Here is a 16,697-nt window from a genome sequence, read left to right as displayed (position 1 = left end):
TTTCTGGTGTGTGCATTTGTTTCCAAGTTCTTGCTAAAACCGTTCTGGCAGCCGTTGTAGCATACTTAAAAACATCATGAAATTTCGAAGGGATGTTTTGTGGTACCATACTAAGAAGATAGTATTTGGGGTCAAATGTTATCTTCGTTTTCATTATCGTCTGAAGTTCCCGGTGGATCTTTTTCCAATACGTCTGCAATTTGGGGCAAGTCCACCAGACATGAAAGTAAGAACCATCTGTATCTTGACATTTCCAGCAGACACCTTTTTTCCCGGTGGAGGACATCTGAGAGATCATATTTGGAATCAAATACCATCTATAAAATGTTTTATACCCATTTTCTTTTACTTCTTGACACACAGTATATTTGAGTTCAGAGGTACATAATTTTCCCCAGGATTCCATATTAATCATTTCACCAAAGTTTTGCATCCACTTTATCATGTTAATTTTGACTTATTCTTCTTCTGTATCATATTTCAAAAGGAGTTTATAAATTTTTCCTAATAAATGAGAATAATTCTTAGATATTATCTGTTCGAATTCTGTCAGTTCTCGAAATGGCCGAGGATACAAACAATCTTTTTGTAAATTAGATGTCAATTGAAAATAGGTCAACCAGTTCAATTTTTGAAATTTTTCTTGAAGTTTAGCTTGACTTTTAATTTCTCCTGTAGGTTCTATCATATCTTTGTAGGCAAAGTGGACACCCGGTTTCAATCTAACGTTATCGTGATAGGCTTCAATCGGAGACATTATAGATGGTGGGAGAGGACTTATCCTTTTTTTGTACTTTCTGATGGAAAAATTGGGAATTTTGAGGAATACGGGGGGGGGGAACCTCCTCTGAAATATGTTCTCTTTTAGAATGAGTGCTTTTACATGATGGTCATGCTGTAGACATAAACAGCTCTTAAATCCAAGATGCATTTCTGCACCTAGAAGGATACCTAATCTTCGTGAGCAGAGCATGCCGGGCTTTCATTGGTTCTCAACAGTTGTACGCCTTCTGTTGCTTTTTGACCTGATGTGGTTGACCTTTTCACCTCTCCCTCAAACCACTGACATATTAGCTTATTATCCTACCTTGCAGGAGGGAGAAAAAAGATCAGGAGGTGGGGGAGAAACTGCACCAAAGCCTCAGAGGAAAACAAAGTTTCATTGAGAGCGTCTCTCTCTCTTACAAGATAGCAAAAAAAGAGGTACATGTGCTAAGATAGCATAGGGTGGATCAACAAAACAGTGTGCAAAAAACACAGTGTGTTTTTAGCAATTGCATGAAATAACATGACTGCTACTGTGGAGAATCTGATGGCATTTTGATGCGAATTAACTATTTGACAAGTGGAAACATGTTGCAAACATAAATTACCTATGTAGAGCTGTTTGAAACAATACTGTCTGTTGTAAATTAAAGGCTGTTGTCAGGAGAGAAGAAAATTAAGCAGCTGCTGCCTAGACTTGCTCTTGAGAATTGTATGCAAGAGCAGTAATGACTAAGCCTCATGTGATACAGATAAAAGGGTGATGTAATCCATATGAAATACACATGACTTCCTGGGGAAACCCCCCTCCCCTGTTGCCAACCTCTGCATAGCTAATGCTACTTTCTTCTTTCAACCGGGAAAATTCTGCTTTTTGTCCAATTACAGTGGATGGCTAATGCTGCTTCCATCTTTCAACGGGGGAAATTCTGCTTTTTGGCCAATTACAGTGAAATGGGACAGGGTGGACAGCACAAAGCCGATTCTTCTCTGTCTGCTATGGCCACACAGCAATTCAGTGAATTCAGTTTATGGCAGAGCAGAACTGCATCCCTAGCAGCCCCCCCCCTCTCTCTCTCTCTCTCTCACTCTCTCACTCTCTCACTCTCTCACTCACACACACACACACACACACATAAATACAAACAGTAATCAGTGTTGTATATGCATCTTAATAATAACTTAAATTTTGTAGTAAAATATTAATATTAAAATGTGACCATTAACCACTTAAATTACATCCATCCATTTTGTTTTAGCTTTCCATCTTTTGAATCATTTGATTCGAAGCACTAATATTTTAAAAGGTTTCCTTTTTAAACAAGCTGTTAATTTAATTGTGCAAACATCTTTCAGCTTATCCATTCCTTTTTGCTTGGAAATGACGATTTCCTCACCCCTCCTCAGTGTCTAGCAGATACAGTTCAAACAATTGTGACAGCATACAGAACCAACTCGGGCAAATCAGATGGGACATTTGCCAAACAATTTAGTAATAGTAATGCGATACTAAAGCCAATACCAAATTATGTACTTTTCAAGCACTTTTATCGATGTGAGATAAATAGTATGCGAGCAGTGACATTTTCCAAAGCAGAAGAAGTAAGGATTTGATTCCTGGACTTTGCAGCATGTTTCCACATTGCCTTCGGCACAAGCTGATGGTGCAAAATAAAGTAAAAAATTTTTTTGTTATTCAGTGAAAATTACCAAAATTCCCTACGCATTTTGCCAAGAAGCTTCTTCATGGGAACTGTTAGTCTAAGACTAACAAGACCAACAGATTCTCCTTGAGAAGCCTCTTGGCGAAATGCGTAGGGAATTTTCACTGACTAACGAAATATATTTTCATTTTATTTTGCACCTCCGGCCTTGGTCTTACCTTTTATATTTTCATGACTGGTTTGGCACAAGCTAGCGGCTTGAAAAAAAAGTAACCTCTTCCCAGCATAACAATATTGTTTGGAGTGTGAGAAAAGTCCTGGATTATAAGTGCAGCTTCTGGACAAAGTTAAATGGGGCACTTAGGGATCGCATATGGTTGTTTCTAAACCTTGTTTAACCTTGTTAAAACTATGTTTAGCTGTTTAAAATGTATTCGTATTGAAGAAAACATAGTTTCTAGATTCTGTAATTGTTTCTGCTTCACTAGAGCAGAAGAAAAATTTCTGCTATAGAAACATTTATACAGCTGCTTTATCTTTGTTTGGTCCCCAACTGCCAGTTCACTTTCTGTTCCAGAAGTTATCTCCTTAAAAGAAAAAAAGGAATAGCCAACCACCATGAGGTTCTTAGAACATATTGATAAATGTCAACCCATCATTTAGCATGTTTAATAAAAAATAAGCTATGCATGGAATTGTAGTTCAAAGTTAGAATCAATACCAAAGTCAGTCTCTCTCTCTCTCTCTCTCTCTCTCTCTCTCTCTCTCACACACACACACACACACACACACACACACACACAAAGTCACTTTCCCAGACCAGATATATGTTAGGATAAATAAAATGTGCATACAGGTATCAGAACTGTACACTGAATAAGAGAAGGGAATACAATATCCATGAAAGGAGGCTCATAGGCTGGATTTCCCCCGGTGTTAATTAAATCAGAAGTGAAACTATGTAGTTTGTGGATGATGACTGGCATTTACATAATGCTGGGAAATGTCTTGATTGCAACATTTGTGTGTCATCAGAGGCACGCACTCTCTGTGTTGGCCTCGCAGAAGAAAAGTGTTAAGGCAGCAGGAAACATTGCCTGGAAACCAGCTTGTTTGAGGGGGCATCCTGCCAATTTTCCTTGTTAGGAAATACACTGCAGGAACTGGGATAAAACACTTTGTCCTAGTTTCTGTTTGAACTAAAGCAACGTAATATAAATATACTGTGTGTGTTAACTTGCCTTGCATTTTGGAAGTTCCCAGTTGAGATTGAACTAAGTGACACTTCTAGCTCCTTACCATCTATGTTATTTTCTTCCATTGTGCATCTCTGGCATTGACTAAACATAACTCATAGTAGAATGTCAAATATTAGAATTGTTAAAACTCTGGTCCTAATAAATCTATGCTGTAAAGATACCCTTGCTAAATAAGATTCTTAAGTGTAAGGATGTGTCGTCGCTGGTGATGAAGATCAAGTTAATTCATGCCATAGTATTCCCCATTACTATGTATGGGTGTGAAAGATGGACAATAAAAAAGCTGACAGTAAGAAAGTTGATTTATTTGAAATTTGTTGGAGGAGAGTTTTATGGATACCTTGGACTGCCAAAAAGACAAATGAGTGGGTTCTAGAGCAAGTTAAGCCTGAACTGTTCCTAGAAACTAAAATGGCTAAACTACAGCTATCGTGTTTTGGTCACATTATGAGAAGGCAAGAGTCACTGGAAAAGACCATAATGCTAGGAAAAATTGAACGCACAGGAAAAGGGGAAGACCCAACGTGAAATGGATTAACTCAATAAAGGAAGCAATGGCCCTCAGTTTGCAAGATGTGAGCAAGGCTATTAATTATATGACATTTTGGAGGACATTAATTCATAGGGTTGCCATAAGTCAAAAGTGACTTGATGGCACTAAACGCACACATATAGTATGGTAATATTTCTGCTCCTTAATGAGTTTTTTTCTCCCTTAGTAAGAAACCTTCCCTTTTTTTCTTATTTTGTGTGATAGCACGTCTTTGTTTTATTTTGTAACACTGTATGCTAAAAATCCATTGACATTGTGTCCCTTCTGCACTGTGTGACAAACCAGAAAGAAATAGTTGACTGCTTCAAACAATCATTTCATCTCAAATAATCATCCCAAATGTTTTCTTTACTCTGAACAATATCTAAATATTATGACTCCTACTATGCTGCTTTAACGTTGTATTCTGTTGATTTCTTGTCCCCTTGATTATGTTCAGGAATCAGGACATGCATATTTCAATTCAGCGTGTGGCCTTTTATTCTGATCAAATTAACAGAGTGAATGCCATAGGAAGGAAAAGTCCTACAACCTAAATAGTTTAACTTGGGCCCCCAGCATTGAAGTCCAATATAGGGAACTGAAGGACCAGCACTAGACTGGAGTAGCCTTAGGCCTAATGAATGAAAATGTTATTGTATATAGCCATTGGCCATCACAATTTGCCTTAGGCAGTACCAAGGCTTTCCTAGTTTCTTCTTTATATATTACAATATGTTACTAACACACACAAACACGCATATATACACATACACTATTAAACTATTAGACTCAATGTATATAGTTAAATAATTTCTAATAGCTTTATAATACTTTCATTTTGACACCAAGGACTATTAGTATGAATCACACTATTATGAGATGATATTTATTATGAAATGATATAAATTTATTATGAAATGATATAAATCTCTACCAGAATGAAGAGCGAACAGATGTAAGATTTCTCTTTTTTTTCTGGGGAAAGTTATGGCTTACGCTATATGCATTTAAGTACTTTAAATTTCATTAAGACAAGCGCAGTGCTATCCTAAGCAGGAGCACACCCTTCTAAGTCCTTTGAAGTCAACAAGCTTAGCGAAGTATAACTATGCTTGGGATGATATTGTTTGTACCTAAAACCATTTAATAGGAAACAAATAGTGATCAAATCTTTTTTAGGTGGCATCCTAACTTATTTTGTGCACTGGGCATTCTGAATTTTATGTAAATTCAAAGTATTATATTGACAATTGAGATGAGCTCTTTCATGTGACTTTTAATAATTTCAGGAGTTACTGACTTATAAACATAAGATAGTGGAAATGCAAGCAGGAAAATCATGGGGGCACAAAGAAAAACAGTCTAAGGATGTCAGTGATAGCCTTGGGAAAGTTCAGGTCCTGTTATCCACCCATCTCTTTTAATCTACAAATTAGACCTCCCACCCCTTTTTTTGTATATGATGTGGGCAGGCCCTGATTTAAACAAATAGGTCTATCTCTGTCATGTGTAGTTTATAAACCTGAAATGTGTATAGGATTGCCCTCTCCTCCCTAAGTGGTCTGCAAGCCCGTCAAAAGTTCCAGCATCCACACTTGAGCTCTTTATGCTCAGTGAACATTCATTAATGCTAATGGGTGTTGGCGGTTGGTGCGACTGAGCATTTTTTTTTTAAGTTCAGGACAGTACAGCCTGCATGTAACATTCTCTGGAATAGGCCTGATTTCCAGAGTGAACCTGAACATACTTTAGGTGTTTTGACTGTTGAACTATATTTAGGGAGTAATCTATGGATCTGCTGCTGATGCAATCTGTTTCAACAACAGAGCCTGGAAGTAGGTCATGTTCTTGAAAAAGGAGGGGATTTCAGATCTAGTTCCACGGGCTTTTTGTAAATGTTTGCATACTTAAAAGTCAAGGTTTCAAATTCAACATGAACAGAATACGTAGTTTTTGCAAGACCAATATCCCTTTGCAAATTAAATTGTATACATTAATGTCAATCGTTAAAATGCTTTAATCAAACAGTTATTTCCCTCCCCCATTTTTTGTAAGTGTGACATTGTCTAGGAAATTCTTCACATGACTGTACCTGGAGCATAGTTTTTTTCCTGAAAAACAACAACATAGCAGTGGTGATGACTGTGTGGAAGCAGACCCTGGAAAAAAAGATCTTTCATCTTCAGTTGGGGAAACTCTTTCAGTTGTCTCTTTGATTTGTCCTGCCGGCTTGGGGGGGGGGGGGGGCTGCAAGCTAGGAATGAAAGATATTGTTCCAAGAAACTGGTGATTGTTTAATTCATACTGCTTGGGTGGAAGGCCATCAGTTTGGTAAAACAATACTTTCCAGTATGGACCTGGAAAGCAGGGCTCTTTGGAGTCAGTCTGTAGCAGGAGAGGAAGGCAAGTAATTATGGCTGAAATTGGCTGGGCTGTTTGCTTTCACTCTGCTCTACCTGTTTAGAATTGTTGGATACAAATTATGATATTTGTAAATCAAATAATTATGTGTGAGATTGTATCTACAAACTGTGAAAACAGTGTATTAAATATCATGTTAAAAGATATCCTGATATAATAAGCTAATAATTATAAGAACCAAATACCGAAAGGGCCAACAGTGAATAATGCTAAAAAGCAAATTGCCACCCCCCCCAAAAAAATTGGTTATGTTCATAAATGTGAATTCAAAAGACAATGAGCCAAATTCATGATTATATACTTCTTAGTTCGAATAATTTATTTGGCAGATTATTGGTTTACTTCCTGTTTCAGCAAGTTACCTTATTAATGCAGTCAGATAAAAAGACCCAAACACCAACACAAAAAATAGATGTCAGAATCAGATGACATCACAGCTATTATGCAGCACGGGCTCTGGCTCTTAAAATTCAAACACTTGTAAATAATGTAAGATATACAGTGAGGGGAAAAAGTATTTGATCCCCTGCTAAATTTGCCCGTTTGCTCTCTGACGAAGAAATGACCAGTCCATAATTTTAATGGTAGGTTTATTGTAGCTGTGAGAGACAGAATAACAACAGGAAAAACCCCAGAAACCTAGAAGACAAAAGTCAGGCATTGATGTGCATCATAATGAGTGAAATAAGTATTTGATCCCCTATCAACCAGCCAGATTAGGGTTAGGGTTAGGGTTCTGCTGTCGACAGAAGCAATCAATCCATCAGATTCCAAATTAGCCACCATGACCAAGACCAAAGAGCTGTCCAAGGATGTCAGGGACAAAATTGTAGACCTGCACAAGGCTGGACTGGGCTACAAGACTATTGCCAAGCAGCTTGGTGAGAAGGTGACAACCCTAACCCTAACTGTCAACCTCCCTCGGTCTGGGGCTCCATGCAAGATCTCATCTCGTGGAGTTGCAATGATCATGAGAACGATGATGAAGAAGCCCAGAACTACACGGGGGGAACTTGTCAATGATCTCAGGGCAGCTGGGACCATAGTCACCATGAAAATAGTTGGTAACACACTACGCCGTGAAGGACTGAGATCTTGCAGAGCCCACAAGGTCCCCTTGCTCAAGACAGCACATGTACAGGCCCGTCTGCAGTTTGCCAATGCACATCTGAATGACCCAGAGGAGAATTGGGTGAAAGTGTTTTGGTCAGATGAGACTAAAATCGAGCTCTTTGGCATCAATTCAACTCTCCGTGTTTGGAGGAGGAGGAATGCTGCCTACGACCCCAAGAACACCATCCCCACCGTCAAACATGGAGGGGGACATATTATGCTTTGGGGGTGTTTTTCTGCTAAGGCAACAAGACACCTTCACCACATCGAAGGGATGATGGACGGGACCATGTATCGTCAAATCTTGGGTGAGCACCTCCTTCCCTCAGCCAGGGCATTGAAAATGGTTCGAGTATGGGTATCCCAGCATGACAATGACCCAAAACACATGGCCAAGGCAACAAAGCAGTGGCTCAAGAAGAAGAACATTAAGGTCCTGGAGTGGCCTAGCCAGTCTCCAGACCTTAATCCCATTGAAAATCTGTGGAGGGAGCTGAGGTTCGAGTAGCTACACATCAGCCTCGAAATCTTACTGACTTGGAGAGGATCTGCAAAGAGGAGTGGGACAAAATACCTCCTGAGATGTGTGCAAACCTGGTGGCCACCTACAAGAAACGTCTGACCTCTGTAATTGCCAACAAGGGTTTTGCCACCAAGTACTAAATCATCTTTTGCAAAGGGATCAAATACTTATTTCACTCATTATAATGCACATCAATCTCTGACTTTTGTCTTCTGGGTTTTTGGGGGTTTTCCTGTTGTTATTCTGTCTCTCACAGCTACAATAGACCTACCATTAAAATTATGGACTGGTCATTTCTTCGTCAGAGGGCAAACGGGCAAATTCAGTAGGGGATCAAATACTTTCCCCCCTCACTGTATATATGGAATTATGGCGCCACCTGGTGATGTAAAGGCTACATTAAATGTTCAGAATCAATAACAATGATTTGTGACAGAGTCAGTTCGTAATTCATCTAGGACTCTGGTCCTGCTAAAGTCAGTTTGTGACTATGTATTACATTGGAACAAATTAGTTTCAAGTAAGCACTTTTGTTTTCAAGATGTACAGTGCAATTCTAAGCTTTTAATTCAGAATGAATTGAATGGGGATTGCATCCTATTAAAGGTGTTTAGGATCGCAGCCGGGTTAGTAATTCACAGCCAACTGTTTCGGGATCTGAACCATGATAGAAAAAAAGTAGAGAAACGTAATGACAAAGGAATTAGCGTCTTTCCCCCTTTTGGCTAATACTGTTAAAAGGGGAAAAAAATAGATCACTTACAAATTGATTAGGAGGGCACTTTTTAAATGGGAACAAGACAGTAGTTTATTGCATGGTTTACTGTATGATCTTGTTTTCACGACATTGTTTTCTCATGTTCATAATGCCATTGTTGCATTGATTATGGTATGTTTTATACTGCTCCCTTTGTTGCATTGTTGTTCTAATTTTGTAATCGGCCTTGAATCTCAGCAAGAATGGCATAAATAAGATATCTAAATGAAAAAACATACAGTTGCCCAATGGAGGAGTCAGAGGGTTGCTATGGAGCTAGGAATCTGATCAGGGGACTTTGGTCCTGAAAATGATTTTATTTTTACAGCGATTTAGCAGCATATAACCCCCCCCCCCTTCTCCAGGAGCCAAAAACAAAACTCTTTGTGCTATTTTCAAACTTAGGTCTTCTTGTATGGGAATTCTGTTTTTTTTTTTTTTAATTAAAAAATTGTTTTGCAATTGTGCTCTGCACAAGGTTGAGAAGGAGGGAAGACTGACAACACCCCTGCAACGTAGTCCAATATTATTGTCCCCGTACTGCAGGTGAGGCAGAGCGGGGGTAGAAGAGAGTGGTTTATTACCTGTAAGGTAACATCCCCCTATTGCATAGTGAAGATCACCACCACCCTTTCTCATGATCTCTGCCTCTCAAACTGGGGTCAGTGTTATGAGATAGTGGCTTTCTTACAAGTCTCTAATGAAGGCTTTAAGAGCCATCACCTGCTCGATCCTTATGTTATCTAGAAAGAGACAAGTAGAACAATCACACGGTTATGCAGGTATTTTCAGCGGACTGCTTTCGTCCATAGCACCCTGTAGATATACGTCACCTGAAATCATGATACAGTTTGGTGAAAAAACTATACTTCTTGCATTTCATGGCCTTTTAACCTCATTGTTCGCAAACCCCTCTCCGCATGTATCGGCTGAACTTGATTAAGAATTCATTTCATGCACTGGGGGAAGCGGGCTGTAGTTCACTTTAATGCTTATACACCACAGTGTTCATTTTTGAAGAGTCACAAGATTCTTTTTTGTCTCTGCAGCAACAAAAGAACACCACCGGAGTTAACAGAGAGGATGGTGCAGCAAAAGATCCCCATGCGCAAAACATTACTCAGGTTGAAGCCAAAGTAAATCTAGTTGCATTAGCATTGCCATTACCCTTCAACCCAAAGACAGCATTCAGCAAAATACAGAAGTGTTTCCACACCAACGTATTGGAAAGCCAAGAAAGCGTCAGAACTAACAGAACAACTATCAAAAAACTTGGCTGCCAATACAGAATGACCTAGAGAGGTGGACTAAATTGAATCTGTCATGGACGGGAAGTATAGCAGTAATAAAGATGAATGTGTTACCGAGATTGATCTTTCTCTTTCAAATGCTCCCAATACAAATAGAAGAAAAAATATTGGCTGAATGGCAAAGACAAATTAACAAATTTTTGTGGGCTGGTAAAAAACCAAGGATCAACTTCAAAGTCATGCAAGATGAGAAGAAAAGAGGAGGACTGGCACTACTGAACATTAAGTTATATCATCAAGCGACAGGATTATCTTGGATTGCCGATGGGATGAGAGACCCAAATCAAAAAATGCTGAAGATAGAAAAGGGAACATGGGATTGTGGTTTCCATTACTATCTTTGGAAAGCAAAGAAATCAGAGATCTTTGCACAGAAACACATTATTAAAGATGGATTGATGAAGACCTGGATCAGGAACAAAAACAGACTAAGTCCCTTACCATCTCTAATCATGTCTCCTAGAGATACATACTTAAGTAAGGAAGAGAAAAAATGCACAGATTTTTTAAGATATCAGGGCATGCTAAATGAACAAGAGGAAATAAAATCTTGGGATGAAATGAAGCAAACCAAAAAAGTAGACTGGCTAATCTACAACCAAATGATCATGAAAATATGACAAGACTGTTATCAACAGACCAAACTAAAAAAGAATACATAATTTGAAAATCTAATTAGTAAAGAGACAGAACATATCTTGGGAAAAATTTACAAATTATTGCTTAAATTTGAAATGGAACAAGAGCAAGTTAAAGTATGCATGGTCAAATGGTTGGAGAATTTTAAGAAGGAGATAATGCAGCAATGGGAAAGACTATGGACTAGGTCAATTAAATTCACTGCCAGTAATAATCTGTGAGAAAACTGGTACAAACAATTTTTCAGATGGTATATCACACCAATGGATATTAAAAAGATAGATAAAACATATGATTGCTGCTGCTGGAAATGCAAAGGTAAAGACGGAACTTATTTTCATCTGTGGTGGACTTGCAAAAAGGTTAGGAAATTTTGGATACAGATTCATCAAGAAATGCAAAAAATTATGAAAATCAAATTTCCAATGAATCCGGAAATTATGTTACTGGGGATGGTACCAGAGAACCTGGAAAATAATCATAGAGAACTTTTTGGATATCTGACGACTGCAGCAAGGATAGTACTGGCAGCATCATGGAAACAAGAGACTGTTCCAGATTTAGAAAAGTGGCAACAAAAAAAAGAATGACTGAAGACTTGTTGAAGAAATGGAAATGTTATTTTCAATATGCTAACTGGAAACTGTAGAATAAAAATTTAATAGAGATAGAAAATAATAGTCATATATCTTGAATAAGTTGTAAATAAAGATAATTTTTTGAGTAAAAACACAGCTAAATTCAGCAATGTTTAAGTAAATATAATAACTGTACAATGTTCATGTAAGCTGATAACCTGAAGTAAGCACAAAGTGTATGAATGGAAGTGTTTGTATATGTTTTGTTTGTTATCTTTGCTTTTGAAAATGTTAATAAAATATCTTTAAAAAATAACTAACAGAATGGATTACAAAAAACGTATGAGTGCAACTATGTCGAGATTAACAAATCTGCTTCAAAGAAAGTTGATCGATGATTATAAGCAATGACGGCAAATGCTTTTTTGATAGATATGCAAGTTAAAGTGTGCTTATGACATGACAGGTTAGGTCAGGCTTCATTGAGAGATGAAAAGTTACCCTAGTCAGATTAGATTGTCGCATGATTATCGTATGCTTTTTGTTGGGTCGGGCTGCAGAAAAAAACGAATACCAGTTGAAGCTCAAATATATAATACTTTTTAGGTATATGACAAGTTTGAAACAAAGCAGGACGGCATATTTACCAATCGTGTGTGTGTTAAGTGCCGTCAAGTCGCTTCCGACTCATGGCAACCCTATGAATGAAAGTCCTCCAAAATGTCCTGTCTTTGACAGCCTTGCTCAGATCTTGCAAATTGAAGGCTGTGGCTTCCTTTATTGAGTCAGTCCATATCTAGTTGGGTCTTCCTCTTTTCCTGCTGCCCTCAACTTTTCCTAGCATGACTGTCTTTTCCAGTGACAAAGTATAATTTACCAATTATACTTTGTATTTACACAAAGTATAATTTTTGGTATAATTTACCAATTATACTTTGCATTTACACAAGGTATAATTTTTGGTATAATTTACCAATTATACTTTGTATTTACACAAGGTATAATTTTTTAGTATAATTTACCAATTATAATATTGTCGAAGGCTTTCATGGTCAGAGTTCATTGGTTCTTGTGGGTTATCCAGGCTGTGTAATCGTGGTCTTAGTATTTTCTTTCCTGACGTTTTGCCAGCAGCTGTGGCAGGAATCTTCAGAGGAGTAACACTGAAGGACAGTGTCTCTCAGTGTTAAGTGTGTAGGAAGAGTAATATATAGTCAGGAAGGGGTTGGGTTGAGCTGAATCATTGTCCTGCAAAAAGTATCAAAGGTAATGTGCTAATCATTGTCCTGTAAGTATCAGATAATGTGCTAATGAGGGTGTGGTATGTTAATATGGAACCATTGTATCCTGAAGTGATCTGTTAATGTGTGAAATCCAAAGCTAATCTGCATGTCTATTGCTGACTGTAGTCTTTGTTAGTCTGGAGGTTTTCAGGACACTGAAACATGGCTGAACATGGACTGACACAAACAGGACACAGGGTCTTATTCCAAGACACTGAAAGACTGGACAATTCTACCAACTATTTTGTCAGATTGCACAGAGAAGCCATTGAAATTCATAAACATCAGCACAACTTTAACAGAAGAGAGTTTAAGAATGAATAAGGCTTGGCTTCCTGTCCTGAAAACCTCCAGACTAACAAAGACTACAGTTCACAATAGCCACGCAGACTAGCTTTGGATTTCACATATTAACAGATCACTTCAGGATACCATGGTTCTATATTAACATACCACACCCTCATTAGCACATTATCTTGATACTTACAGGACAATGATTAGCACATTACCTTTGATACTTTTTGCAGGACAATGATTCACTCAAACCCAACCCCTTCCTGACTATATATTATTCTTCCTACACACTTGACACTGAGAGACACTGTCCTTCAGTGTTACTCCTCTGAAGATGCCTGCCACAGCTGCTGGCGAAACGTCAGGAAAGAAAATACCAAGACCACGGTCACACAGCCCGGATAACCCACAAGAACCAATTACCAATTATACTTTGTATTTACACAAGGGACTATTGTTGGGGGTAAGACTGAGAAGGCGGGACGTCGGACACGGACAAAGAACAGACTGTATTGTTGCTTGTATGTTGTCTTCCCCCCCCTTCTTCCTTTTTCTTTCCTGTATCCCACAAAGATGAATAAAATATATTTTTTTAAAGAAGAAGAAAAAAGAAGTGTTTCCACACTATACGCTTGCAAGCGAGCACACAGCCCTCCGGTTTCCCTGGCAACGGCGATTTCCCCGCACAAACCGGAAACTTCCGCCGCTCTACCCCTCCTGGGGCGGGGCGAAGAGGTTCGAGACGCACGCCTTTGTTAACGGCAGTGCCATAGAGACGAGAGGCCCCGCCTCCTTTGGGTTGGCGGACCGGCCGTGATGGCGGAAGCCGGGAAGCGGAAGCGGTTGCTCCGGAGCGCGGTGCATTGTGGCCCGGCGGCTTTGGAGGCGAGGGCTGGTGGCCCCGGAGAGGTGAGGCGGCTGCGCGTTGGCCGCGCTGTGCCCCGGCCTGGCTGCCCTCTGCCCCGTTATGTCCTTCAACAAGATCCCGCCGCGGTGGCTGCATTGTCCGAGGCGAGGGCATCCCGTGGCAGGTGAGCCGGGGCGAGGAGGGGGAAAGGACAGGGCTAGGGCAGCTCGTGCGCTGCTTGGCTGCTGGCGGCGGCGCTTTCGGCGGGCTGCTGCTTCTCAGGCGTCTGTGGGGTCGCGGTTGAGCCTGTAGGGTTAGGATCTGGGAACCCGGATTCGCATCCCCGTTCCGCCCCTGGGTTTGCCGGGTGACCAGCGGTGGCCGTGCCGTCTCTTGCAGTTTAACCTGCCCCTGGGGTGATAGTTGTGAAGATAGAATGGGCAGTGGGGGGGGGGGGGAAAGCCATGTATATCACCCTGAGCTCCTTGAGGAGAAGGTGGAATATAACCAGATCTTTTTTCCCCCCTGTGGTGTCGGCTTCCAGTTCTCTTAAGCGTTTGGATTGTCCTTTTCTGCATTTCTAGATTTTCAGTATCCTTTCTGAGACGGGGTGATTCCAAATGCAGCTGCAGTGTAGGCATTGCCATCATTATGGAAGGCCCCCCCCCCCAATACCTTCTCTATTCTCAGTGCAGAAATTGCCTTTTTTATGACGGCTGCACACTGAAGTTCAGACCCCATACGTGTATATTTATTGCTAGGATTGTTTACTCTATTTGCGTGTGTGTGTGTAAAGTGCCGTCAAGTCGCAGCCGACTTATGGCGACCCCTTTTTGGGGGGTTTTCATGGCAAGAGACTAACAGGGGTGGTTTGCCAGTGCCTTCCTCTGCACAGCAACCCTGGTATTTCTTGGTGGTCTCCCATCCAAATACTAACCAGGGCCGACCCTGGTTAGCTTCTGAGATCTGATGAGGCTAGCCTGGGCCATCCAGGTCAGGGACACTATTTGCCCCACTTTACATTTACTGAACTTCATTTGACATGTAGTCATCCCTATCACTCTGCCTTGTTTCTTTTTTTAAAATTGGGGTAACGTTTTCCTTGCAATTTTCTGATAGGCTAATTTAACATAGAAAAATGTACAGAAAAGTCATGTATGTATGTTTTGCCTAGGCTTTGGGATTTAGGAGACCAGCCATCATGTTGTGTTTAGTGATATCACTTGACATGCTGTAGCATCACAAGCCATCTGCAGTGGTGGTGGTGCCTTCACACATGCAAGTTAGCCAGCATTTAACATAGTATATAAATCTGCCCTGAGATGAGAGTACACTGAGAAGCCCATTACCATCTTTCTTGGGTATTGATGCCATAGTATTCTGTGTACTGCTTCCTTTCCCCTGAATGTTCCAGATCTGGAAAGAGGAAGAAACATAAGCAAATACTGGTAATTATTAATGCAGCTTTGATCCTGAATGTAATTTCTAATGTATCTGTAAAACAGCCCAAGTAGAGTCAGGGTTAAGCCATGAAAATACTCCAGTTCCAGGTCCTAAACCTAGAAAATTCTAAGTAATAATAGATCAAGATGTCATGAGTCATTTGCAAACTGTCTTCTCTTTACTACTGAGTAACCAAAGTAAAATCAATTAAAGCATGTAGTACAGTGGCAAGCCGTCATCCAGGAAGTGATACAGATGAGACGCCAATTGAAGTGAGATGTGCCCCTTTTCACAGCTTGCTAGAAGCAAGGAGAGCTTCTAAACTTTCAAGGGAGAGATGCAGTAGATCCATCAACTCTTTGGTTCTTTGCCCCCCTCCCACAAGCCAATGTATTTTTTCCAGACTAAGTATTAGTTTATTTACCCTCATTGAATCCATTATGGATTCCACAAGAAATCCCTTGTACTATGCAAACTAGCTGTTGATGGATCTAACAAACAGGACAGTTAGAGCTGTCATCTGCATACAGATGATACCACACTTCTGAACTCCAGAGGAGCTCTTTCTTTCGTTTCACGTAAATGGTTAGCATTATAGGGGATAAGTTTGAAACCTGTGTTGACTGTTAGGGAATCAAGGAGTAACCCCCTAGTAACATCTTCTGAAACAAACTAGTGATATATCTGTGAAGTACTGCCTCTGCAGTTCTGACAAGTGATCCAGAAGGATGGCAGTGGAAGCCACTGTATGGTCCAGAGGACTCAACAAAGCCACACTTTCTTTAGTTATTTAAAAAAATATTGTTTGACAGCTTCTTTCAGCATAATGGACATTTGCCTCTTTCAAAGAGACATTGATCCTCTTATGGTCCAGATCACCACTTCCTTACAACAAGCTACTACAGACCAAACGGGAAGGTCTGATGTAGGTGTCCACCACTCTGGACTGCAGAAATGTTTTCAGAAGGAATTGGTGGAGTGGATCCCCTTCTCCAGCAGCCCAGCTGTTTGTCCCTCAAATCTTCTAAGGTTCAAGAGATGCTTGATAACAAGACACATAAGAAATGCCATGCTGGATTAGACCAAGGTCCAGCAGTCTGTTCACACAGTGGCCAACCAGGTGACTCTAGGAAGTCCACAAACAAGACAACTGCAGCAGCCTTGTCCTTCCTGAGTTCCACAGCACCTAATATAATAGGCATGCTTGTCTGATCCTGGAGAGAATAGGTATGCAACATGACTAGTATCCATTTTTTCTAGCAGCTA

At 40.0% G+C, this 16,697-nt stretch overlaps 1 protein-coding gene across 2 annotated transcripts in view; it reads left to right on the top strand.

The window, feature by feature from the left end:
- The first annotated feature begins 14,101 nt into the window (after positions 1 to 14,101).
- Positions 14,102 to 16,697, top strand: part of RNGTT (RNA guanylyltransferase and 5'-phosphatase) — a 205,337-nt gene continuing 202,741 nt past the window's right edge. For both annotated transcript variants that reach the window (XM_056856425.1, XM_056856426.1), the window contains exon 1: positions 14,102 to 14,172. In XM_056856425.1, the coding sequence (XP_056712403.1) occupies positions 14,109 to 14,172 (64 nt within the window). In that variant the 5' untranslated portion in view covers positions 14,102 to 14,108. The remainder of the gene's footprint in view (positions 14,173 to 16,697) is intronic.

The sequence above is a fragment of the Euleptes europaea genome, chromosome 10 (genome assembly GCF_029931775.1).
Source record: "Euleptes europaea isolate rEulEur1 chromosome 10, rEulEur1.hap1, whole genome shotgun sequence".
Taxonomy (NCBI): Eukaryota; Metazoa; Chordata; class Lepidosauria; order Squamata; family Sphaerodactylidae; genus Euleptes; species Euleptes europaea.
The sequence above is the reverse complement of the archived record's forward strand: the minus strand, read 5'-3'. Positions and strand labels throughout refer to the sequence as shown.